At 43.0% G+C, this 26,710-nt stretch overlaps 2 protein-coding genes across 7 annotated transcripts in view; one reads left to right on the top strand and one right to left on the bottom strand.

Annotated features, from left to right (window-relative positions):
• The window catches only part of GPR143 (G protein-coupled receptor 143), a 37,854-nt gene extending 22,163 nt beyond the window's left edge, over positions 1–15,691 (top strand). Inside the window, exon 8 of the mRNA XM_080376938.1 lies at positions 1,148–15,691. Coding sequence (XP_080233064.1) covers positions 1,148–1,447 — 300 coding nt within the window. The 3' untranslated portion in view covers positions 1,448–15,691. The remainder of the gene's footprint in view (positions 1–1,147) is intronic.
• Positions 15,692–18,379: 2,688 nt separating this feature from the next.
• Positions 18,380–26,710, bottom strand: part of TBL1X (transducin beta like 1 X-linked) — a 195,838-nt gene continuing 187,507 nt past the window's right edge. For all 6 annotated transcript variants that reach the window (XM_080376934.1, XM_080376937.1, XM_080376936.1 and 3 more), the window contains 6 exons: positions 26,214–26,335; positions 24,674–24,748; positions 22,857–22,984; positions 21,631–21,796; positions 20,737–20,838; positions 18,380–19,673 (listed from right to left, as the gene is read on the bottom strand). In XM_080376934.1, the coding sequence (XP_080233060.1) occupies positions 19,647–19,673; positions 20,737–20,838; positions 21,631–21,796; positions 22,857–22,984; positions 24,674–24,748; positions 26,214–26,335 (620 nt within the window). In that variant the 3' untranslated portion in view covers positions 18,380–19,646. The remainder of the gene's footprint in view (positions 19,674–20,736; positions 20,839–21,630; positions 21,797–22,856; positions 22,985–24,673; positions 24,749–26,213; positions 26,336–26,710) is intronic.

A 26,710-nucleotide genomic window follows, 5' to 3' on the forward strand; every position in this document is an offset into this window, starting at 1 on the left:
CAGACCACTATAATGATTTCTACTCTAACCTCGCTAACCTCTGCCGTAACAAAAGCTACAAAGTTTTAGCTCACAATTCTGGAAGGTTCCTCAGTAAAATGGGTAAAATTTTCTGGCATTTCTCTGTTTGTAACTAGGGTTTTCTTTATTATAGAGAATAATTGCATCTTATATCATGACATTTGGATAATTATTTGGGGAAAAATACACGAAAAATCTTGAAAGCAATGCAGCAAAAAATAACTGTAAGATGCTGACCTCTTCCTGTACCCTATCCTCTTTTCTTTTCTTGGAGTATTTGTCAAGGGATTTTTCAGAGATAATATTGCAGGTTCCCTTTCTGAGAGAGTTTATTCTGGAGCTGTTAAATACGTGTAAGGCCTAAGCATGCTTTGTGTAGTTAACCCTTGAGCAGTTTTGTACTGAAGGGTTAAGCAATGCAATTTATTTGATACAACCTCCTCCTCTGACGAGAAGTGAACACAGGGACCTTGCTCTTGCCCACCTGGAGTGCAAGAAGTCAGGTCTAGGAACTGAGCTATTTTTTTAATTGGCTGTGAAAATAATTTGCTCTTTTATCATGAGAAAAATGGAAACAGCTAAAGCTATTTACTTGCCAAGCATCCCACAGCACTGGGAACAGAGACATTTATTTCTTTTTAAATCACATGAGATTTTCTTTTTCAGTGTCTATCCCCATTTTTCCATCCTGCTTTGATGGACATTTTCACTGGCTCAGGAATCTGCAGCAAATCCAGACATATCAATTCCTGCTATTTCAAAAAACTTGACTGTGTGTGTTAGTGTCTACTCTCATATATTTGACTTGGCTTCTAGTGAAAAAAGTCTAGAGCTTGTGGGGAAAGTTAAAAACATACCAGGGGACTGACCAGCTACAGTTCATGGTACTTGCTGTTCACTGGGATGGCCTCAGCATATGGGAACAACAGGTCGTGGTGGTATTTCAGTCTGCTTTGGTTGGGCCTGCAGTGGGAACAACATATATTTTTATTTGCATGCAAATAGCGTATTTTAAAGACAGCAACCATTCAGCGAAAAGGAAGTTGTTAATGCATGCAAGGGTGTTTTGCTGGAGTTGAAAATGGAGGCTTGCTGGTGTAATTCCAGTTGCACTTCTCTTTCCTAGGGGGTTCTTAATCCAATGCAAGGCTTCCTCTTCACATTAGCTTTTTACGGCTGGACGGGATGGAGAGTGGACCTGAAATGGCGAAAAAGAGAAATACCCTGGGAATCGATGTCCTCATCAACTGTGGGTGAAAATGCCTATCCTTCACCAGTGAACTACCAAAGCAACATCCACGATTCAAAGAAGGCACTGACAACTGACAGCCAGCAGACCGACGAGGCCATAAGCATGTTGTCTGAAGGTAACACTAGCAGTGATGACAGATTGACCAGGAGCTCTCCCATCTACCAGGGCTGGTAGTTTATAGGTGCAGGGTTGGGTCCCACTTCTCACATTGTCAAGACTCATAAAGTCACGTTACTGTGTGAACTGTTGCATACTCTGGAATTAGGTTTGTGCCCAATGGCTTGATGTAATTTCATATAACATGTGTTTGACAGCAAATGAGTGGGTGAGACAGAGGTATTCTGGTTTATTTGCCTTATAGGAGATGTGTTAACAGGTATAAAAACCTGATCCTTTTTCAGCAGGAGAATATTTCTGCAAAGGTCTATGTTACTTATGAATCATTTTCATCCATTTTGTTTTAATCTCTCTTGTAACCTCCATATAGTAGAAGAGTCTTTTGTTTAAATAAATGGACTATTAATATGTTGGGGTTTTAAATGTGTTGCCTTGCTTGCCTTGCCCAGCATAAAACCCCTCACCCAGAATTACAGCTCTAGGATTTCTGAGAACACCATTTCCAGCCTTGACACTCTGGTAAAACATTAATGACAGCAAATTTGACAGAAGCACAAACATTTCCTGTTCATGTAGAATCTCACTGACATAGTCTTCTTTTAGCTTCTTTCTGTGAATTTGCGGTTTGGTTTTATCTAGGGAGGTGAAAGGCTTTTTAAAACAAAAAAATCAAGACCAGCCCAGGCTCTATAAACACTTCAGAATAATAGTTCCAGTTCACTCCTAGTTCAAGCAAAAATAACCCTTCAAACTAGTTTTTAGTATGGATTCAGTTTGATCCTTATATGTACTTGTCTAACACTGTTAGGGGCGGGTGCATTAAGAGAGAACATTTGCAAAAAACACCTCAATGATCTGAGCACTCATCAAAAAACAGAGTAAGTCAAATCTATAGTCCTTTCTCTGAGGTATGCTCTATTTTGTGTCTTCATCTGCTGAACAAGAGATATTAAATCCATTCTCCTTATCTTCTCAGATACACACCTCTTCTGGTGCAGCCCACCAAGTACCTATATGCAAACAATTCCCCAGATTGGTTGAAAGTTAAAAAAAAATATGACCCTGCCTACCCCAGGCTTTTAAGTTCATATCAACAGTAGAAGTAGTGAGATTTAAGTCTGGTTGTGCTGGAAGCTGTTTACAATAGTTCGGTCTGTGGCACGGTGGAAGTGCCTTGAGCCCAGGTAACTGCCCTCCCTTCCTTCAGCCTGCGGCCATGGCTGGGCATAAACAAAAATCTATTTTTTAAAACCTGTTCATGTCCACTTCCCTGGCTGTCCGCACCTTTCTTTTCCAATCCTGTTCAGTCCCAGCTATTGTAAAAAAAATAAAAAAAATTAAATTAAAGACAGATGAAAGTTTAGCGCCATAATAACCTGAAGCTTAAGCTGCCATGTTACTCAGGGGAGTCCCAGGATGGCCAGAGACACAGGATCTGTAGCAACTGCACATAAAAGAATTGATTTGCTGTTTTAAATAAATTGTCTTCTTGAACTAATCATTTGATACAAAGGTGTTAAACAATGATCGGATAATTATTTAGGCAAATCATTGCAGAGCTCTGGTTGGTTTGTAGCAAATCTTTTACGTTGTGCCCTGTAGAAAACTTTGTGGGTTTATGGCTTTATATTGCTGCCCTAGTTGTTAGAAATACCGGCAGATCACCGGATCCTTCCTTTTCATCAGTCATTTGTTTCCTAGCTAAGTCTAAAGAGAAAGCAGAGGGACTTGGGAGCAGATTGTATTGCTCCTTTTGAAGTAGAGACCACATCTTTGGTGCAACACTCATCACAACTGGGTTCAAAAGAGCGGGAAAAAGTCGGAGGTGGAATTGTTGGTAAACCTTTTCAGATGCTAGGGTGTGGGCCAAGCTGCATACCCCTAAACCCAAATAAGCAGGCTCTGGCTTCACAGGAATAATCGTGTGGCACAGAAGCACTTGGGAGGTGACAGGCTGTAGTAAGAGGCCCTGCAAGAGGACTGAACAACTAATTCCTCTTTCCTTTCGCTGCTCCAGGGCATACATGGGACAGGGACAGAGGCGGTGGTGGCCCAGCCCTGACCCCTCGAGGCCACGAGCAGCCCCTGAGCGGTGCCAGGGGGCTGTGACACTGGGGCACCCTGCCTTGGGGTAGCCTCCTGCAAGGTCCATGCTTTGCTCCCCTCCTTTTCTTGTTCTTTCAAGGTTGGCCTTGGGATGCGTGTGGTGTGTCTATGTATTAGTAATCTATTGGGAAGTCATCAGGAAAAAATTAGGATTCATCTGAGAGCTTAAGAAAGACAACTAGCCTAATTCTGGTGCACTGAGAAAGTGATATGAGGCATTGCAGAGCAAGCTGATGGTGGTTTTTAACTTGTAAAAGAAGGTTTGAGGAAAGTTTCCTTACCTGCTGCTCCCAGCCTCTGGTGGATGCACGTACGGCATTCCTCCACAGCTTAAAGTGTCTTAATTGTTTCTGCTCATACATCTCCCTTTTAGTAGGGCCTGTAGTGACAGGACAAGGGGGAATGATTTTAAACTGAAAGAGGGTAGGTTTAGGTTCGATATTAGGAAAAAAATTCTTTACTATGAGGGCGGTGAGGCAGTGGAACAGGTTGCCCAGAGAAGCTGTGGATGCCCCATCCCTGGAAGTGTTCAAGTCCAGGCTGGATGGGGCTTTGAGCAGCCTGGTCTAGTGGCAGGTGTCCCTGCCCATGGCAGGAGGGTGGTCTAGATGATCTTCCAGGTCCCTTCCAACCCAAACCACTCTATGATTCTATGATGGTGTATAACCATGAACACATTTGATTTCATCCCAGACAGACCTTGTTCTTGCCTCACCACTCAACAATTCAGACAAAGCATTGCCTTCTCCAAGTGCTGCAGGGGGTGCCCCTCTCTTCCCTTCAGGAGCGTGCTTTTGAGGTGCATCTCCCAGCTGTCCCCACTGTCTGTGCTTGCTGTACATGTCACAGGGCAGCCTCGGGCTGCCACAGCCAGCTTCATTTTGGGAGGAAACTAAGTGTGTGCTCTAAGGGTCAGTGAGAGCACGCTATAGGCACCATGTCCTGGACAGTATAGCTGTAACGCTGACCTAAACCCTGCCTTCATATGTGTGCCATCCACTGTCCACTGAGAGGAACCTTGTGCTTATCAGCACATGGAAAAACATCCCAGTTTTCATTTCAATGATGATTTCTGCCTGAATAATCATCATAGTGTGTTAATTCTGGCATCTGGTTTTCCAGCCTATGATGGCTTCAAATACACTTATTTTTAGGAGCGTGCCAGTAGGCTGCTCTGATGAATGTGGGAAGTGCTTGTCTCTGGCTTGAATATTTGTTTTCTAAGGTGTGTTTCAAACATGGCTTGGGCTAACAAGGGAGAGATGGTGTCAATACAACAGTCCATAGATGCAACCAGAGTCCATGGCCTTCACCTTGCACTGTCCGTGGGAGGGGCTCTCTTTCACAGCCACACAGCTCTTCAGTTTGGGAGCAGGCATGCAGCTGTTTCTCTGGAATAGCAAGGTGTGATTCAGAGGAGACATAAATAGGGAAAGAGATCAGATATTGTCTAATAAAATATAGGTAGCTAAAGTGCTGTTTTGAGAGTGCAGCAATTGTCAATTTTAGCCTCTTGTATTTTGGGCATATTAGAGCTCAACAAAGCATTTCTGAATTTATTGAAAGGAATAAAAATAATTAAAAAAAATTAAAACAGTTGGATCCATGCACTGAAATAAAATTGCTGTAGTGGAATCTCTATAAAAATGATATATATGCATACAGGGCAGTGCAGCAGAATTGCCTCTATTTAACATCCTCCTCGCCCTCCCAGCCAGCTTATCAAATCCAGCCATACACAGTAAGTGTTCTCTGTATTCACCAAAACTTCCTTTTAAGCCTTCAAAGATAAAATGAAAACCTCCAGGAAAAGTGTCCTCTCATATCATGTAGTACTTTCTTAAACACTTTTAACTATTCTCTGTTGGTGGAAGAGGATGTATGGAACTGTATTTGACCTGCCAGCCTCACACATTTAATTACTATTTTATTTGGCCAGATGTTCAGGCTAATTGCAAAGCTGAACTATGAGCACTAGTAAATAAACTACTTGAATAGGCAGACTTCTTGCATACCAAAGCTCTGCATTTATGAGGTCCACCATATGTCTGAATACCAAAATCCTAACTACACCTCTCATTAAGCCTTTCCTCTGATCTCATAGACCAAATACATGGAGAAAGCTAGAAGGTGAAGTGCTAAATGTGATTTCCGCCCCCATCCTCTGTATAACAGGACTTGACTTGTAATTCAGAAATTGTCCTTGTGTATCCATGATGAAAAGTTATCTGATCTTCTAAATTTTTCTTAATTTTCATGGATTCCTCAAGTTTACAGTAGTCTGAGATGGAAATCACTAAGCCACATAGTAGGTGATGTAATTTTAAGACAGGTCTGATGATGTCTGGGCCACTCATCCTTTAAGAAGCAGGCATGCGTCTGTGTGGACATTGAAGCTGGTAGCTGAAGAAGTTGTAATCTTATTGAGAAAAAAACAGGGAGCACAGTCAATTTCAGGGATGCATTTGAATGTTTTCCCAGATGGTTTATATTCCCTAGGGTATGCTGTGAGCTGTATGGAAAGTTGGTTCGCCCACCACACCTCTCTAATCAAACTCTTAAACATCTCAAGAGCTAAGCTCATTAGGGCATTTGTAGGCAAAGTTTTCTAAAGGCTGAGAAAATTCACTGAGTGATGGTAGCATTTGACTTTACACCCAAAACGAAACCTGAAAGCAATCTAAGGTGCTTTCTTCCATGCAGCTAACAGGAATAGGTGTCTTTCTAGCTCTCTCCAGCTTCTGTGTGCTCACACTATACAAGATTGAAAGAGTCCTAGAAAAGAAATCGGACCATCATACCTAGAAAGAGAACCACTGTAGCCATCTCCAGACCTTTGACAGCCCCATGGTTGAGCGTGCGTTCCCGGCTAGCCTACCCTTGCCCCGGCTCGGTATGTTTAAATGTGTGATACAACAAGGACCTGCTGAGCTGTGAACTTGCACGGCTCAATCTGCGGAAAGGACCAGTGGGTGTGGATATGGTTTTGTGTGTGCTGTGTAACTGAGAGCCCTGAGAAGACCTTTTGCTGTTGAGGGTTGAAAGGCCAAAGGGATGCGTGACCTTGCCGGTGCCCACTGCAGCCTACAGGGCTGTGTGAATCCGGTCACGTGCAATACAACAGAAACGTCAAAGAGACCCGAAGGTGGCATCCACACATAGAAAAGCCTGTGCTTCTAATTAATACAGAAATGCTCATGTGTCAGAGGTAGAAACAGCTTTACATCTCTACCTGAATGTCTTCAGGATTAGGGAGGTTTTAGGGCCCTGAAAATTAGTTCAGGCTTCTCTGCATTTTGCAGGAGTGATTATTTTATGAAGTGGGTAGCTGATAACAAAAAAGATTTGATAGGCTCAATCAGTGCCTCATAGATCATGTGTGTTTTAACAAGTTATGGGATAAGGCAGGTTCAGGCCAACTGTATTTATTGGAGCACTGATTAATGTGAACACTTACAATGACAGACTTGACTCTAACATGTTAGCCATATTTGCTTCTACAAGACTCTGTGGCTGAGACTACATTTATCTCATTTTTTTTCCCCCTTCAAGTACCTTTTACAAGCAGAATAAGAGGTAAAAATGCAATACTGTGTTAAACAACTACTAGGAAAAGATACCTGTTAGTGATGTATATTACAATAGGTTTCTTTTATGCCCACATGACTATATGCCCCTAGTTTTAGAATAAGCTATAATGTGTCTGCAAAGTTAGACTAATATAAAACCATTCAATGGAGTCAGAGCTGGAATTTGGCTGTGTACAAGCCAGGAGCTCCATGGTGCAGTGAAAGTAACATACATGTGTAGGACATGGGAATGCCAGCTTGTGCGGGTGTTCACATCGATCATGCTGTATTAGGTTAATATGGATTGAGGATAATGAGGGAGAATTTCCAGCAGGGATTTACCTGTGTGGGGTGAGGAAAATTCAGAGTGGAATTGTCCTAGCTTTCCCTTTGCTTCTGATGAAGGTGAAAAGAGCAATCCCACTGAAATAAGAATATCTGATGATGTTGAGTGAGGGATGTATTCTGGGCAACTTCCAGATAAGATTAGGATTTTGCAGAAAGAAGGACTTAGCCACAAGGAGCTGTGAGAGTCCCTTTAGTCAGAACGATCACCAATATTTATTTCAGCACACTGACATGTGGAAGCCATCCAGTGATGAAAGTGATGGGAAGACTTTGTGCTGCTCCTTCATCTCTTGGTCACTGGGATTTATCGGATTTTGGGGGAGCAAGAAGCCCTTTAAGCTTTCAAGCTTCTCCACAGGGGATGCTTGTCTCTTTGCAAAGCCAGCATCTTGAGTTGGGGAGGCTGGCAAGGTGGCAGCTCACTGTTGCCTGTGGCTCTGTCCTGTCATGGCTGGCAGTAACCTGAGGGGACTGTGGGTCTCCTTTTGTGCCCTGGTGTTGTATCGGGATGACTTTCAGCTCTCACTTCTGTGGGAAGGAAACTGGGTCTTAAAAGTGGAGAAGAGCCACGACGGATTGGGATGGGTTCCTCCCTCTGGAGAGTGTGATGATGGCATGTGTGTTAATAAAGACAACCTTTGTCGATGAAGCCACGTCCTGCCCTAGTTTTTCACCAGCTTTCCTCTGCCTCCCGTGACCCACTGAACGCTTTCAGACAACACAGCCGAGAGGGGTGCAGGAGATGAATGGCAGCCTCTGATCCCTCTCCAGCTGCCTCCGGAGAGGCACCCACCCATGTATGTGTCTGTGAGCCTCCTGAAAAGTCTTGAAGATGTGTAAAACCAAACACAACCTTTTTTATCATGCTTATAAAAGAAGGCATGTTTTAAAGATGTGTTCAAAACAGTGGAGTTTCTCTGCCCAGCGTAAGGAACCAGCTATGTTGGCTGGTTTGTCCTTGCAGTGTCCTGCCCCCTCAGAGGGCGCCAAGGCTCAGGACAGCATGAAACGCTGGCAGCCATTCATCGCAACTAGAGCCACGTGATAGCACCTGCTCCTGTTTTGCCTGCTACTTTGTCTTGAGTGAATTTCCTTGAGGAAAAGAAAAAGGAAAAAAAAAAAAAAAAGCAACAGTGCAACTATCTCCTTAGGCTGAAGCGCTCCACCAAGCACCACGCTCCATGTGGCAGTGGAACTGCGTGGCCCTGCCCTGCCTTAGCCATGCGCCTTCATGTGACAGGGAGCACAGCATTCTCACAGCCCTTTCCTCAAGGCACCAGGCACGGCTTGCCAGGGATCAGAGCATTCCCTAGTGTGAGTGTTCTGGGTGACAGCTCAGCTCTGCTAACACCCCGTGTCACCCAGGAATGCAGTTACACCCAGAACCATATGGCAGAGGCTGGAGATAAGGTGGGTTTTTCCTTAGTTCCCAGGTAGTCTGAAAGCTGGTATACCCAGATTCCTTCAATAGACTGTTTGAATTTAAAGTGACAGAAAATCACAGCTACATTAATAAAATACTTTTGCTAGAGACAAAACACTTCTCAATAAATAGCTTTAAACCTAATAGAGGCCTTTCTCTTTTGTTTGCCACGGTCTGACATTAGTGAGATCTATGGCGTAAATGGTGATGAGGCTGATGTTGGTAGATTAGAAAGGTTTGATTTTTATTTTTTTTTAATTGCTTTGATCTTTACTTCTTGATCAAGTCATGAGACCTGGACCTTTAATGTGGACATAAAAGAAAAAAAAGGATGCCTGTGTGGGCTGAGTGAACCACAGGCTGTCTGCCTGTGTCATCCTCTGTGGAGGAAGGTGAGTGGGTGGACGATTAGACGTGGTCATTTCATTGCGCAGGAATTTCTCACAGTTCTCCCCAAACTAGCCTCTGGGAAAGAAACCAAAGAGCAGCTGCTGTCTGGGACTTAAAAGATAGCAACATCATGCCTTTCCGATCAGATTTCTGTTACTCCCAGGAGTCTGTGATCCCATCCACCCTAAGTGTCCTCACTGATGATACTCTCTGCAGGTACATGACATCCCTTTCAGCCTAGATGGCAGGACACTGTGGCTGTAAGTATTACATAAAGTCTCAAAAACCCATCTAAGGGTTTGACCTTTCTGTCTTTGCCTTGAAGAAAAGATTCAGAGTTTTTCAGGATGAATGCTTCCTTGACACCACTGATTTTCAGAAACCTAGAGAGAGAATTCTTAGCTTTGGAACTGCAGAATGGCAGTGCTTTGCAACTAAATCAATTCTCATTTGTGTGTTTCTTACTGTGCTGAATTACTCTAGTGAAGGACGAGGATGCCAACTTTGTCCTAGTATTTAATGGAAAGGATTTGGAAAGAGGTGAGCAGAAGCTTTTCTTCATCTTTTGAGATAGATACTGATGATTGACATGGAGAAACCAAAGCTGCTCTGTGAAAGCAGAAGATGTTAGTCCTTGCAACAGGAAAAGAGGATATAGCTGCTTTCCTGTGGCTGTTATGTTTCATATTCGTTTGGTTTTGTGAATATATTCAAAAGGAAATAGAAATAAACTATCTCTAAGGAAGCAAAGATTTTCTTTCCTGTTGGGAAGGGAGTCAGCAAGGATGATAAACTCCTTGCCAAGTGAGTAATTTCTTCACTTAAGAGACTTCAAAGCTTTAAAAATTACTTTTCCTATCATGGAGCTTAGGTACAAGATTGCATGCACTCTTAATGGATGAAGCTGATATGTCCCCTGACAGGAAATGATACATAGAAAGATGGCAGGGGAATGAGTGGTTATGAGTGAGATGCTGCAATATTATATCTTCCCAGAATAGCTCTAACAAATACCCTTTTATTGTACTGCATGCTGACAGCAGTGAGAAGCAGCAAGTGTTCAGGACTGCTCAATGCTTCCAGTGTCAGTTGTCAAATAGTTTACAGGCTAAGCAAATATTTATAGGATAAATAAAGAAAAACTAAGCTACAATTTTGGATTGACAGTCACACATTTTCTTGAAACATGCCTGGAAATGATATGACTAGAAATAGGACCATCACATAGCGCTTATTTAAGAAGCAGGTGAGAGCTTTTCCATAGCACTACGTGTGAAAGCTCTGGCCCCACTGTGGCTGCTTCCTCAGCTCTCACTTCCTTTAGTTTGAGAAACTGTTAGGAAGACTGCTGGTGATTCCTGGTCTTGTGAGAGCCAAACAAATGTGCGTGTCCTACTGCTTTTGACTCGTACAGTTTCAGGGACTTACCTGTATGTTAATGTGCAAATACCAGAGCACAGATTGAGACAAGTGGCATGAAAGGACATTGCTTTCTCTTTTTTGCGTATTTGATGATGGTGTAAGATGCTAATCATCAGCGTACTAGTTTTTCTAGCACTTGAGTCTTCCCAAATGTTGAGTTTTCCCAAAGGACCTAACCTAAGTCCTTAAACACCTAAAAATTAGATGATGTTACTCCTAAAACTGTTTGATCTGAGGGCTAATTCCTTTTGAAGGCTTTTGGCAATCTTTCAGCCTTAACTTGGGTGAATGGTCAATGTGTTACATGGTCACAAAGCAAAAATCTCACATTTCATGCCAAATCCCCCTAGTAAATACCATGGGTACCATTTTGTGGAATAAAATCCAGCTAAAAACCACACAACATTCAGCCTGTTAAAGCTAAAAAAACCCCACCGTATCCTTTGAGGTGTCAGTGCCACAAGTCCCAGGCAGAGAGAGGAGCTATGAGATGGTGCCCGTGGGAGCTACTGCCAGAGGGCATGACTGCGACCCCATTGCACAAGCTGAAATACTCTGAAGTTCTTCAAAAACCTCCAACTGCTCAAGCAAGGTTGATTTTAAGCCTTGCTAGCCTAAAGAAAAATCAACAATTAACTTTGATCGGAACTACAGTCTGATCCATTTCATCTGGAGAAACTTCCTTTTGAGGAAAATTTTAAAAAGTACTTCAACCCAATCTTACTCATATTAGTTCCTTACCAGCAGTATAGGTTCCCAGTAAATGCATCATGGGGGGAAAATAAAACTGATCAATAAACATGTGATATGAGCAGCCATAAAGGTGACCTTTTAAAAGGGAAAAAGTACTGAACAAAAGATGTCTGCTGAAATACTGAGAAAGAAATTGCCTGACAGCCTGGGTGCTGTGAGCCTGGGAACCACAAGCATCCTTGAGAAGCACAGCCAGCATTTTGAAGTACAGCTGGCTACCTAGAAGCATCCTGAGATACACTCAGTAAGTGCAAACCCAAGGAACTGCAATGGTAACATCATCTGAAAAGCTGATAGTCTGGAAAAAAGGGAAAGCATCCTGAGACAGCAAGAACCAGTAACTTCCATTGGCTGTTCCAACTGCAAGAACAGGAAGAGTCCCCCAAAATAGAAATTCATCTGAGGGAACAGAAATCATCCTGTGTTGGCTGTCCCTGGTGAAAACCAGAAATTAACAGCACCTATTCGCTGCTCGAAGTGGTGGTGTCCCACAGCCTCTTATGTCTCTATGATATAAAATTACTTTCTGTCCAAAATGGAGCTTCTCTGTTTTCCCGTGCTGCTCGTGCTTGTCCCTTTCCTAAACGGGTCTGCGTGAACTTCTTACAAGACCCTGGACCCTCATGGAGATGCCTGGCTGACTCCAAACTCCGTGACAAGGATCACCTTTTAAGTGAGACTCTCCTTGTTGTTTTATTATTCCCACACCAAACTCATGTCTGGGAGTGGTTTGGTTTGTCCTCCCACCTCTGGGATGGTCGGGCCCCTTACGAAATGTCCAATGTCCTTGCTGCCACATATATAATTAACCTATCCTAAGTATCTGCTGTTGCATTATTCATAAGTTTGTTTCACTAGTAATAAATTCGTTGTAACCTGTAATTACATATATATACACACTTCATTGCTGCTATAGAATCATAGAATCATTTAGGTTGGAAAAGACCTTTGAGATCATCAAGTCCAACCATTAACCCAGAACTGCCAAGTCCATCACTAAACCACGTCACCAAGCACCACTTCTACATGTTTTTTAAACACCTCCAGGGATGGTGACTCAGTCACCTCCCAGGGCAGCCTGTTCCAATGCTTCACCACCCTTTCAGTGTAGAAATTGTTCCTAATATCCAATCTAAACATCCCCTGGTGCAACCTGAGGCCTTTTCCTCTTGTCCTGTCACTTGTTATCTGGGAGAAGAGACCGATCCCCACCTGCCTGAAACCTCCTGTCAGGTAGCTGTGGAGAGCGATAAGGTCCCCCCTGAGCCTCCTCCTCTCCAGGCTAAACAACCCCAGTTCCCTCAGCTGCTCCTCAGAAGACTTGTGCTCCAGACCCTTCACCAGCTCCATTGCCCGTCTCTGGACACGCTCCAGCACCTCAGTGTCCCTCCTGCAGTGAGGGGCCCAACTCTGAACACAGCGTTGGAGGTGCAGCCTCACCAGTGCCGAGTACAGGGGGACGATCACACCCCTGGTCCTGCTGGCCACGCTGTTTGTGGTACAAGCCAGGATGCTGTTGGCCTTCTGGGCCACCTGGGCACACTGCTGGCTCATGTTCAGCCGGCGTCAGCCAGCACCCCCAGGGCCTTTCCCACCAGGCACTTCCCCGCCGCTCTGCCCCAGCCTGTAGCGTTGTGTGGGGCTGGTGTGACCCAGGTGCAGGACCCGGCACTTCTCCTTGTGGAACCTCACACAATTGGCCTTGGCCCATCAATCCAGCCTGTGCAGATCCCTCTGCAGAGCCTGCCTGCCCTCCAGCAGATCACCCCCTCCCCCAACTTGGTGTCATCTGCAAACTTACTGAGAGTGCACTTGCTCCCCTCATCCAGATAGTCGATAAAGATATTAAGCAGGACGAGCCCCAGTGCCGAGCCCTGGGGACACCACTTGTGAGCAGGCACCAGCTGGATGTAACTCCGTTTACTCTTTGGTTCAGCCATCCAGACAGTTTTTACGCAGTGTACTGCACACCCCTCCAAGCCATGAACAGCCAGTTTCTCCAGGGGAGTGCTGTGGGAGACGGTGTCAAAGGATTTACTAAGGTCCATGGAGGCAACATCCACAGCCTTTCCCTCATCCACTAGGCGGGTCATCTTGTCATAGAACGAGGTCAGGTTCATCAAGCAGGACCTGCCGTTCTTAAACCCGTGCTGGCTGGGCCTGGTCACCTGGTTGTCCTGCACATGCTGTGTGACTGCACTCAGGATGATCTGCTCCGTAACCTTCCAAGGCACCCAGGTCAGGCTGACAGCCCTGTAGTTCCCCGGATCCTCCTTCCTGCCCTTCTTGTAGATGGGCATCACAGGCTGACCTCCAATCTTCTCTGGGACCTCCCTAGTTAGCCAGGGCTGTTGATAAATGATGCGAAGTTGCTCGGTGAGCACTCCCGCCAGCTCCCTCAGTACCCTTGGGTGGATCCCATCCAGCCCCGTAAGTGGAGCAGCAGGTCACTAACTGGGTGACTCTCCCCCACTAACTGTGGGGGCTTCATTCTGCTCCTCCCTATCCCTGTCTTCCAGCTCAGGGCACCAAGTACCCTGAAGGTAACTGGTCTTACTGTTAAAGACGGGGGCAAAGAAAGCATTAGTACCTCAGCCTTTGCCTCAGCCTTTGTGGCAACGTTCCTGGCCGCACCCAATAAGGGATGCATGTTCTCCTTGGCCCTCCTTTTGTTGCTAACACACGTGTAAAAGCAGTTTTTGTTCTTTTGCAGCAGGGGCCAGCCTGAGCTCTAGCTGGGCTTTCGCCTCTCTGATCTTCACCCTGCATAACCTTGTGAGATCCTTGTAGTCCTCCAGAGCTGCCTGCACCTTCCACAGGCTGTAAACTCTCCTTTTTTCCCCAAGTTCCCGCCAAAGCCCTCTGTTCATCCAGGCTGGTCTTCCCTGCCGGCTTGTCTTTTGGCACACGGGGATGGCCTGCTCCTGTGCTGGGCTCCTTCTTGAAGAATGTCCAGCTTTCCGGGACCCCTTGGCCCTTCAGAGCTATTTCCCAAGGGACTCTGTCAACAAGGCTCTTTAACAGGCCAAAGTCGGCCCTTCAGAAGTCCAAGGCAGCGGTTCTGCTGATCTCACCCCTGACATTAATTCTCCGAGAATGGAAAAGTCCATCATCTCATGATGACTATGCCCAAGACATCCTGTGACCACCACATCACCCACCAGTCCTTCCCTGTTTGCAAACCGCAGGCCCAGCGGGGCACCTCCCCTGTGGGCTCACAGCCCAGCTGTGGCGGGCAGGTATCGTCCACACGCTGCGGGAACCTCCCAGGCCGTTTCCTGGCCGCGGTGTTGAATTCCAGCAGACACCTGGTGGGTTGAAGTCCCCCACAAGAACAAGGGCTAGTGATTGCAAGACTTCTCCCAGCTGCTTGTAGAATGTTCCATCTCCCTCTTCATCCTGGCTGGGTGGTCTAGAACAGCCTCCCACCAGGATATCCGCCTTGTTGGCCCTCCCCCACCTATTATTGGGTGCTGCTGTAATTGATTGTTGCTATAATTAATTGCTGCTACATTATGAATTGTTGTTATACTATTGCTTGCAGGTAATACCTTGTAACAGCTTGATATACATACATATAAATTTCCTTTCTTATTAACAGATTTATTTGCTAATGGTGATTTGTGTGGTATTTGTGATAATCTGTAATATAGTAAAGAAAATCAGAGGATAAAGCCTCCATGCCCTTGTGTATTACAAAATTCTATGAATCCACGACTGTGACCTTTATACACCCGTGGGTCGGGTAACCCTTTAGGTTGTGACATCATGTTACAACTTAAGTCACCCAACCCCAGCTCTTCAGCACAGGATGTAAAGTAACCAGGAAAGAATAAGGAACAACACGCACAGAATTCTCTAATATCAAAATATAGCAATTTATTCAAGACACTGAATATGATCTGTTGATTCTCTCCTTAAAACAAATGAGCTACAATACACAAGGTGAATTTGAAGAAAGTGTGGGTGGGGGAGAAACAAAACAAGGGTTGATGTTTCAACAGAACCTGGGAAATGCTGAAATGAGAACCAAGTCTGGCTGCAAGTCTGACACAGACAATAAAAACTGCAGAAGCCAGAATTCAGAATTTCAGTGAGTGGCTGAAAGAACATTTCTGCAATTGACAAAGAACCACATCTTTTAAAAGGCAAAAAGAGGAAAGAAAAGGAGGAAAAAATAAAAAGGGAAAAAGAAAAAGAAACCCAAAAACAAAGCAGACCCTTACATTTGACAAAGTGCACTTCACTTGGCTCTAAAATTAGCTATTTTTTCTTTCTTTTTTTTTTTTTTTTTTAAACAAATTAAAAGGAAATTTCTAAGATGTAGCATGGGGTTAATGTGTGTATAACCCTGTAAGTCAGGCCCTTTAGTGCCCCATAAGGGACCCAGTGTTTTCTACATAAAAGATTCAGTATCCTTCTAACCCACAGAGTTGAGTAGTTTTTCAGAAACTGTTTTTTGTCACTTCAAGGCCAGTTCCAGACAGCCAGCAACGATACAAATCCAGTAAGTCTCTGCATGGTTTCACAATCCTGTTTGGTCACTTAGGCTTTTCAATTCCTCTTCTGTTACGAAGAACTATAAACAAAATTATCCAAAAATATCCTATGAAAAAAATGAAGTCCACCAGCCTGTTGCTGCATGCTGCTCTGTTGCAGGGGAGCCGCAGAACGGCACTGGTAGCCGGGGGATGCCACTGCAGCAGTGCAGGAAAGCGAGAGCTCCCATGGGGGCACTTCTGCAGGTCTAGGCTTAGATGTCCATGTTGAACTACAGCCTGGAAACCCCCTCTCTCCCCATTGCCCACCTCCTAAAGAAACCAGCTCCTTAGGCTAGGACTAACCTTCGTAACTACACCTTCTGCCTTCCTTAACAGCTGGCCTCGTTTTAGCTGAAAACTACTACAGCATCTCTCAGGATTTTCCAGTGTTTAGGGTTTTGGGGAGGGGAAGAAAGGTGAATTTTCTTATCTTCTCACACATGCTGTGTTCAAACCTGATGGTCTGCATGGAACCCCCCCTGGACCAGCGGCCTCTATCACACGCAGGCTTTGCAAACCATCTGATTTTCCAATTTTGTTTCTCTTGGCTTCTTACCTCCATGTAGGTGGGCAGAGGAAAGGTAGCGTTCTGACAATTTAAAGAAAGAAAAAAAGAAACAGGCATCATGGATGCTGCTGAGTTATCTACGGTAGCTATCCCAGGAACAACCATGAAACACAGGCTACGTAGCCAGCCAGACACGCTGCATTGCTGAATTCGGATTCAGCAATCTCATCTCTTTGGATCTTGAGGTCTGGCGTATTCGGGCATCACTAAAGGGACACAGGCAAGGCCAGGGCCACACTCACGCTGCCCTCCGCTGCCTGCAGACTGGGAGCTTCTGTGTTACTCGCAGAAACACCACCCAAAAGCAGCCCAGGAAGCTAACCGTGTACATGCAACGACTGTAATCAAATCGTCGACCCAACTGTGCTTTATAAAACCACATTAAACTCTGTATTCAAATTCAAGTCTCTCTTTGAACAAGTATTTTTCTTTTAAAGCAGTGACTTTAAATCAGTCAGTACATGTGATTATTATAAAACAGTGCAAAACTGCCATGTGATCATCTACAGCCCATGCTCTTGGAGCAGAAAACTAAAACCAACACATAAACGCATTTCAACACTGAAAAAAAATCCTTCCACTGTCCAATACTTTGATATAAATTACAAACAAGCCTAAATGTCATTAATAACCAAAATCCCACGTAACTGTTTTCACCTCAGCACTGAGTAACCCTTTTAGCAGTTGTTTCTTTTCTCCTTTCCAAATGTGTGTGTTTTAAGAAATGCAGCTGAAGCTGGCAGCGGCTAGTACCACTGGAAGGACTAAGATACTGTACAGATGCAAGCATAAAGAGAGGAAGACACAGGAGAAAAAAGTGACATATAGATTCCATAAATGCCACGATGATGCCATGATGCTCAGCAGGTCACCAGTTCAGCACTAGGGCTCTGGTTTTGGTTTTGCTCAGATCAAATCACCACTTCAGCAGCTGTCATCAAATCAAAGGGAAGATCCTGTGTTACAGAAACTGCGACTTTGGGCAGACAGGTACCACATGACGTTAAGCAGGTTCTCTGCTTGTTTTTCTCTCCTACAAGCCTAGACTGTGGGCTAGAGAGGACACCTGTTTGACTTAGCCAGTTCTGAGGATCTGCCTGAATAACGGCTTACCACCACTCCAGGGCTGCCTGATAGTTTACAGCACTTTCAGTAAACTCTGCCTATGCATCCTTCGCATCCATCGTTTGGTCTTAGAGTAACGTAGTCTTCAGTAGGCATCCCTGCAGATGTCTAGCTTGCAGTAGGGAAATCTTGTCCAAAGTGGATGGGTAGTGCTTTGGAAGTCTTTATTGTCATTCCAATCATTTCACCTACTATAACTTTATAGTGGTATGTACGTTGAGATACAATTTATATATCCTTTAGCGTGGCCTAGCCTAATGGAGAGTCTACATTGTCTTGTGAGCACTGCACTGAGGACACCGTCAAGGCTAAACCTGTCTGTGCAGTGAGCCTCCGAGCGCAGAGCCAGAGCTTTCCTGGTAGCACATAGCGAGGGCGACAGCAGCACCACGTACTGCCAGATGCAATGGAAGACACTGCTTCTAGGTGCGTGCTGACCGTGGATGGGCAGGAGCTTAGCAAGAGCCCATTCTTCCACAGTGACAAATGCAGTCAATGTATCTTCGTGCAACTGGTCTCATTAAGTCAGTGATAAAATCCCACCGACTTACTAGAACTGAAACAGCTGAGTGGGATGAACAGTACACAACAGCACTGCTCAGCAAGGCCACAGGCAGCCAAGCCCATGTTCAGTATGAAATGTGAACTATCTCTAGAGGAAAGATGATCTACAAGCATTTTCCCCTGGCTACCAAGGATAAACAAAATTATGGACTCAAAAAAATGAATGCTGTATTTATAGTCTCACACTTATGAATCCCTTTTAATAAGTGTACATCATCAAACAGCCACAAAAACGAAATGAGACTATATAAATGGCTGGCTGCTGGAAGAGGACTCTTAATAAATGATGGGTATTTATTGTATCAAATGGCATTTTTTTCTAACAGCACTTTCTGAGAGCAAAGAGAAAAAGGATACTGCACCTTTCATGTTCCTTGGACTGCGTGTCATTCTTTTTGCTTGAGTTACACAACTGGTCTACGTTTGGTGGCCACTTTAGGCTTTTAAAACTGTTTAACATAAAAAATATTTTTTTTCCAAAAATACACTGGGTTCTTTCTGTTAAAAGTCATCTTTCTCCTGTAAAAATCTTCCCCAGCACTGCATTCTTATATAAAGCACTTATTACACAATTTGCTGAAAGTGCCCTTGAGACGCTAAGATCTGAAGCATGGAGGATTTTTTTTTCTTTTAAACGGAGAGAAAGAAAGGAAAAGGAAGAGAGAAGAGAGGAGAAGCAGTCTGTCAAAAATTTTCATTGTCATGTCCACCTGGCTGCATCTACTATGGGCATACAGGGAAAAAAGGAAAAAAAAAAAAAAAAGGGCAAGAAAGAGGAGAAAAAAAAGGAAGGAAAAGTTGGGAGGGAGAAATAAAAGGAAAACAAAAGTTTCATCCTAAGCCTGGGATCTTCCAGGCTGTAATATTCCAGCTGATAGAAAAACCACTGAACAAAAAAAGTAGTCTAGAAAATAGAAAGTGTTGTGATTACAAAGTTGAGCATTTCATCAGTACAAACTGGTCTTTGAACGTCCTTTGGGAGAGCAACTGTAGTGTCCAAATTGGAAGGAAAAAATACAACACCGCATGGAGGAGGATTTTTTTTCCCTTTTGGTTTATCACAGCATTTTTCTTTTTTTTTCTTTTTTTTTTTTTTTTTTATTAATTTTTTTTTTGGCACAGCTTTTTTTTTCCCAGCCATCAGAGCAAGTTCTCAGACGCAAACCAAACAGTGCAATGCCTAGCTGGTGGCTTCATGCTTCCAAGGCTGAATGTTCCAGGTGGAAACCATTCCCTCCCCCTCTGAAGTGACTGCGTTTTTACTCCTTGATGAAGGTTACCGACAAAATACTAGACACCTGTGGCCAGGGAGAGTTGGTTTCACGGTACACTCTAACTTTGTTCAAGTTCATACAGTTCTGGAGCTGTTAAGAATAGTTTTGAAGAGTGCTTCTCCCCACACATTCACTGCTGGTCCATTTGAAATTTCTTCTAAACCATTTCACTTTTACTTCCGCAGATCTAGAACACAAACCTGGAGAGAAAAGATTCAGCATTAAGAACCATTCCTGAAGGTGATGTGAATGTCCTACCCGTACACAGGCTGATCAGCCAGCTCTGTGTTATACTCCCCGGCTTCAAATCAGCCTGTAAGGGAACAAACTGACACAGGAGAAAACCGAAGTAAACCCCATACATTTAACATTTAGCTGGCCTTTCACTGCATTACAAATGGATGTTTTGGTGGCTCTATTTAGTTGTCTAAATACAGTGTCCACTTCCATTTCTGAAATATATCCAAAATAGATGCAGGCCTGGCAGGCATGGCACAGAACCTAGAGTGGACATGTGTCCATTTGGAGCAGCTGTTGGAAGGCAGGCATGGCACAATCTCAGATGGCACAACTAAGCTCAAGCAACTGAATCATGTCATAGGTGTACCCTTTGCTAAAAAAAAGAAAAAAGTTGAAAAATACTGCTCTGAAGTAGGTATGCCAGCCAGACACGTAGAAGAATTATTTTAAAAAGCTGTAGAGTGTGTTATAACATATCTGCATCCTTCATAAGATGATGATACAACTGAAATTTTTAAAAAGTAACATTAACAGCAAAAATAGTAATGAATTATCAGTATTTCTACAGCAATATTTCTCCTTTACTATGCAATGAAATGTTGGGCATCATGCTGAAAAATCCCTTCTTTAGGTGTTATTCAACGCTAAACTTCTGTGGGATAAAACTCAGAAATCCTCACAACTGTTTATTAGAAAGTTGACCGCTGTGATCTGACCTTCCTTAAAAACTGACGGATGAGAAATAATGACAGAAATAACACTACTGTTGTTCTTATCAAGTAAGTTTTTAAAAATCATTCCCATCTTCGGCAATATTCACCTATTCTACAAGCATTCTTCATTTCCAATAGGAACAACTTTCAAATCAGGAGCATTTTTAATATACTGTGCAGAGCTACTTGTGTCTTCAGCTGCCTGTATCTTCAGCTTTGTCCACAGGAGGTGACAGGCATGTATAAATTTGTTGACACCCTCCAGAAAAGTAATCTCCACCTAACATTTACAATGTGTAAAGTTCCTTACCGATCCATCTGATGCGCTTGCTCCCACTTTGTCTCCTCTAGCATTCCAGCAGACTTCAAAAATGCCCCCGGTGCCTCGGTAGCTATGTACTAGAGTTCCACTCTACAAAGCAAAACAGCATGCAAATATTTGATACAGAAGTTCCCTTTGTTTTTCTCTGTCGCATGGCACTACATTAAAAAGAAGACACTGGTGGCAAGGAAGAGCTATTCACATCACCCAGCTATGGTCATCTCCATAAGGTGCTGAAGCTAGAAAACTGGTCTTTAATAACGCAGAGGAACAGGCTCCTCCAGAAAGCAATTTGCAGTAGGAGTCTCAGACATCTGTTTTTCTCAACTCTGTAACAATAAAGGAAGGCCTGGTGCGTTAGGCTGAGGTGGTCTTCTCTAAAGTTTGTTGTTAATTCAGGCTGTGAGGCATCAGTAACCAGAACTATATCCATGCAACTATGATGTCCCACTTCTCTCCAGAATACGTCCAGTCTCCAGCCTGCACGCTGTTTGAATCTGCCATCACCTCACCACAAAGTATAAGCCAGGTGCATCAGACTCGTAACTGAACTCAGCTCGTTACTAAGCAAGTGTCCCTTATTGCTCCGAATCAATCCGCACCTCTTCTTCACAAAGCTGGCAGCACAACGTAACGTACCTATTTTCATGCACGCTAGGTGTTTTAGCATACAAAGAAGCCTGAGAAGAAATGTTCTGGACAGTCTCCTCACTCCACCTGAGTGACTCAACTGTTAGGCTGGGATTTGTATCAGCCAACGCAATCAGGTTCACCTTGGCTGGCAGGTCATATGCTACAAAGGTACATATATTTTCCATTTATGCTTTTTCTATTAACGTGCCATCTAAAGCAGACGTGCAATTAGATGAAGCAAAACGGTACCTGAGTATTCCATATATGGACACATTTGTCAAAGGACCCACTGGCTAGATATTTCCCATCAGGACTAAAAGCTACACTGTAGACAGGCTCTTGATGTTTTGTTAATGTATGGATGCAGACTCCTCGGTCAACGTCCCACAGCCGAACAGTGGAATCAAACGAAGCACTGCAAGAATTCAAACATAAGCATGTATTTTAATTTGGGTGTTAATCAATTTGTAGTTTGATACTGTAAACTTCTTACAAGAATACCGCAGGTTTTTTTCCTTGGCTAAGCACGAAATGTTTCAAACAGAAAGGCTAATATGCCCTACAGTCTTCAAGTTTTTTATGACAAGAACTGTATCTACAGAAATGAATTCTTGTATGAGGATTCTTTGAGTTTATCTAGGTGTGCTGTATATAGGATCAGATCACTAGCCCCGTGAAGGCCAAGCTCCCTTCTTTTGAGATTCTACCTGTTATTATTCAGAAAGGTCAAATACATACTGTCAGTAATAGAATAAAGGGTTCCAGAGAGATTTTATTCCAAATGGATTTGCATTATTTAATGAAATAGCGTTCTGTAATTCCCTAGAACTGTGGTTCTTTTCAGAGCTGTTTTTCATTACACTCCATCTATATCCCAAACACTGGGCTTAAGAGAATGGCAAAGGAAATAACTGGTATTAAAAATAATATTAAAAGAGCAACTCTGAGACAGTGAAGTTCCTCCCTGTTCACTCCCAGATTAAGGAGCAATATAAATACAACAGCTTTGATACAACTCTTCCCCAAACTGGACACGCCATGAACTGATTTGATAATCCCATAGTACTATCGTTAGCTGGCACTGATATACCAATATAAAAACACATTACAAGTAAACAGATTGTCCAAAATTGTCAGTATCTGCCCAGGTGAGTTGCACAGCCTCGGTCAGAACACATTCCAACTGACTGAATGCGCTGCTATCTACCTCATTAAGTACTTTCATAACAACCAGATGCTAGACGTGAAGGTGCAATGCCAGATTTAACACATGACTCAATCTTCCTTCTTTTTCTTCTTCCTTTTACAAACAGGATTCCTTTCCCTTTACATCCACCCCCCTGATTTATGAACACAGGTACTTTTAACTGGAATTGTCTGCAGGAAGACGGACAGCAATGTGACAGTAGAGTTACATGTCAGAAAGACGATTCTTCTTCTTGGTAGGCAACAGAAGGAGGTGTTTTTTTTTTTACCTTGCTAACATGATGTTGGAGTTTGGGTTGCTGGTGCCAGGTCCTGTAGGACTCCATTTGATAGTGTAAATCTCTTTGCTGTGAGCCTGAAGATCATGTACACAGGTATCTTGCTTCATACTCCAAATCTAAGTCAGAGTAATTATGAAGGGGAAAAATGGCAATTTTACTAATCTCTTCTCAGCTGCATTATTTCAGTTCTGTATTATCCTTACCATTTGTTTATGATCGCGACACACAGACATACACATAAGCATGATTTATTAATGCAGCAGTTTGGCTGACATGCTGGAATAACCTCGTTAGGGGAAAGAGCTACACATTTAATAGTATTTATTCAATACGTAAGAACAACTAAATAGTTGCTGTCCTGCTCATAGCCTGTAACTGTATTTTCATACAGAAGCTTAAGTCACTACTTAGAGAACTTCAACTTGAAGATTGTCACACGTTGCAAGAGCAGTCACTTTAAAGAATGAGAAGAGAGCTTCAACAACTGCTTAGAACCTAGTAATTTTTTCATACACCAGTAAAATTTTCATTTTCTTCTTGAAATCCATTTGTTTTCCTCATGTTTTTAACAGAACAGATAATGGAAGATGATCAGCTATTTATGCAGTGTTACACGGCCAAGTACTCCAGCGTGAGAGAAACATTACGCTCAACAGAGACGACAGGTAATCTAGTACATCTTTCCTTCAGCTGAGTAAATAAGATTAATTTAATTCACAGCAGGGAAAATAACTCCAATTTAGTCAGTCAGTTTCAGAGAGATACCAAAAACGTAGTAATGATTTAACTCACTTGTTGTAAGCCTGCACTATGAGGTAAGCTATGTGTTCTTATGCTGGATTTTCACCAGCATACCTGAGCCTGCTTTTGGAAATGTTGTGCAAACCTTAGCCACGTTCTATGGCTAACAGGCAACATGTTCCAGGAAGTTGTAGGAAAATATCAAGAACTCCAAAAGACAAGAGAAGACAACATCAGAGAAGACTGATTTCCAAAGGAAAAGGAAGAAGAAGAAGAACTGCCTGAAGAGGATTTGCAATCTCCATCACTGAAGGTTTTTAAAACCAGAGGAGACCAGGGATAGCAAAACATTAGCTCCTGTGCCAAATTCCGTGGTCAGAAATTGGAACTGGTACCAACAACACTTAGCCACAGTGGTTTTTAAAACACAGCATGCAATTTGGCATGAAAAAGTGTGCTGCCACTGGGTCAGGATGTTTAAGCAGAGCAATAATGGTTACTACAGTGCTGCTTTATGGCAGCATAACAGACAAGGTGATTTCTTTCAGTCTCTTCCAAACCTATTTTCTGTAAATTTCCAGTTCTGTATGTAGTCCACAGTAATATATCTAGAATCCAGAGCAATGAAAACCGCAGTGGGTACATGGCAAAGACAGAGTAGAAGTGAGCAGAAGTCAGGCTACCTAAGAAGAAGAAACATTCGTAACGCTGACATTCACTCAGCTCTCATCTACAAGTTCTGCTGCCCTCTCAGTTTCCGTTCTTATACACAGGCTGTGTGCTAGAAGCGTCTCTTGCTTCGCTTGTGTCAATTAGCAGTAGAAAGACCGATGAGCCTTAATTAACACAACTATACTATCCGGAAACTGTGTTACTGGTACAATTTTATCCACAAAACCAAATCTTTCCTGGGATGTCTGCTTTGCTCAAGGAAGCAGCATACATCAGCAGTCCAGCAGGAGGGCTTTTCTGTTACAACATACAGCTAGCTATTCCTACACAGACAGAGCCCTCATTACTTTTTGCCTTTACTTTTTGAACGGCAGGAATGGAAATTATATTACCTTTAATGTCATATCATCGGAGCAAGATGCTAGTAGCATGCCAGATGGGTCCCATTTGATTGCATTAACCTCGTTCTGAAACAAAGAGTGATTTTATTAAATATTCCAGTTACTTGCATTGTACAGGGCACGCAGCAGAGGGCACTCACGGTTTACGCACGCAACAAGTTCAACCACAAATTACAGCTCGGGCTGCTTTATGGGTGAACAAAAGCAGTGCCGCTTCTGTAATGCGCTATTTAAGTGTCATTTAGCAATGGTAACCATTTTGTGTTTGTGAACAACACACACAATCAGTCTTCTGACACACGTTCTGGCACAAGGTCTCTCACACCCTTTCTTCATTTGCTAGGATTTCAATAAATCCTCAAAGCAGACAGATTGATGATACAGCATTAACTTCTTTTTACAACAAGTATTTCTTTGGTTAATATTCTGTAGATCTCAGAGGTACACATTTGCAACAGAAAACACTGATGGAGTGTAAAGTTTTGTGGAGTTTATAATTAATTCTTAATATTGCTGCTCTACAACAATGCTGGTCTCCCTAAAAAGAAGTGTATTGTGTAAATGAAATCCAGGATGGAATATTGAATGCCTTGCAATGCTTTCTCTATCAATCTTTCTAGCACTTTGTAATTCACTAAGCCTGGTGTATCCCCTTGGTAATCTCTAAATTTTCCGTGCTTTTGTGAGGGTCATACATAGGGGGGAAAAAAGCATCTCATAAAAAGGGAAAGAATGCTTTTTTAAAACATAAAATTGGCTCACTCTCAGTGAAAATAATCCTGGAAAATATTTAGATTTTGCTTTATCCATTTTACATGGTTCAGTCATAATTAAAAGCAACTGTACAGATATTTGAAGTAAAAATTTGGATCGTGTGCAAAACGGTGCATTTCATATAATCATAAAAAGCACCAGTCTGTTGCTAGGAATGTACAACCTGTCATGAAATATCAGTTTAACCACAGACTAGATAAAGGTCTCCAAATGCACAATTTTTCTCAGTGGGGAAGACAGCAAGTTCTGGAAGTTAATATCTAAATTACAGGTCAGTATATGATAGCAATTTTCTCATGAATGAGATCTAGAAAAACTAGCCTTTGATGGTCGTTAAATACCACCAGGAAAAGAGGGGGGAAATAAATCTTAAACAGATCTTATTAGATTAAATTGGTTCTAAAACTGAACAATGGCTGGAGGTAAATGGTTCTCTCCTTATTCATAGTTCTCATTTGCTAAAGGAAATTAAGCTGGGGAAACCAAAATCTTATTTATTAATGTGCCCTTAGCCTGCAGCTGATGCTACATATAAATAGACTCATTGTTTAAACTGCAGGTTTGGCCTCCTATGGTGATTTAGAACAGTTTTTCCCTTCTCACAGGCAGTGAGTCACTCCCAAGGAATACAGTTTTAGGGAAGCTGTGGGATGTAACACATTTGGTGCTAGAATACACCCTGCAAACACATCATCTGCCATCATCATAACATGCTTCTGTGACTTCATCATTAAAATTTCAGACTTTTTAAACTTACCGTGTGTCCTTGGAAAGTTTTAACGGGACGATCACAGCTAAGTCTGCATACATGAATGCACATGTCAGTGCTGCAGGAGGCAAAAGTAGTGTTGTTCTGCCAGTCTACATCCAGAGCAGGAGCTGTGAAGTACAAACAATGGAAGGAACGTCAGGGAACACAGCAAAGAAACAGCTATCCCAAATCATTTTCCTCCTGTCACCTATCTGGATCAAACCGACTAAAAGCTAGTTCTTGGTCAGTCACTTATGACCACTTATAGGGGTGACAGGGACTGTCTGAAGGGCACAAATTATTTTTTTTGTCTTGCAGTGGATGATGTGGATGCTTTGCATGGCACCTTTTCTGAGAATCCTTTGGATTAAGTTACCTAAGAGGGGGCAAAACAATCGACCTCCACCCTCCCCTCTCCCAGCCACACACGTCTCTTGGGTCACCTCTATCATTCATTCCTTTGTAAGCCAGTTCAGCGAAGAACCTGGAAGAAAACTAACCCA

Source organism: Falco punctatus (assembly GCF_963210335.1).
Source record: "Falco punctatus genome assembly, chromosome: 2".
Lineage (NCBI taxonomy): Eukaryota > Metazoa > Chordata > Aves > Falconiformes > Falconidae > Falco > Falco punctatus.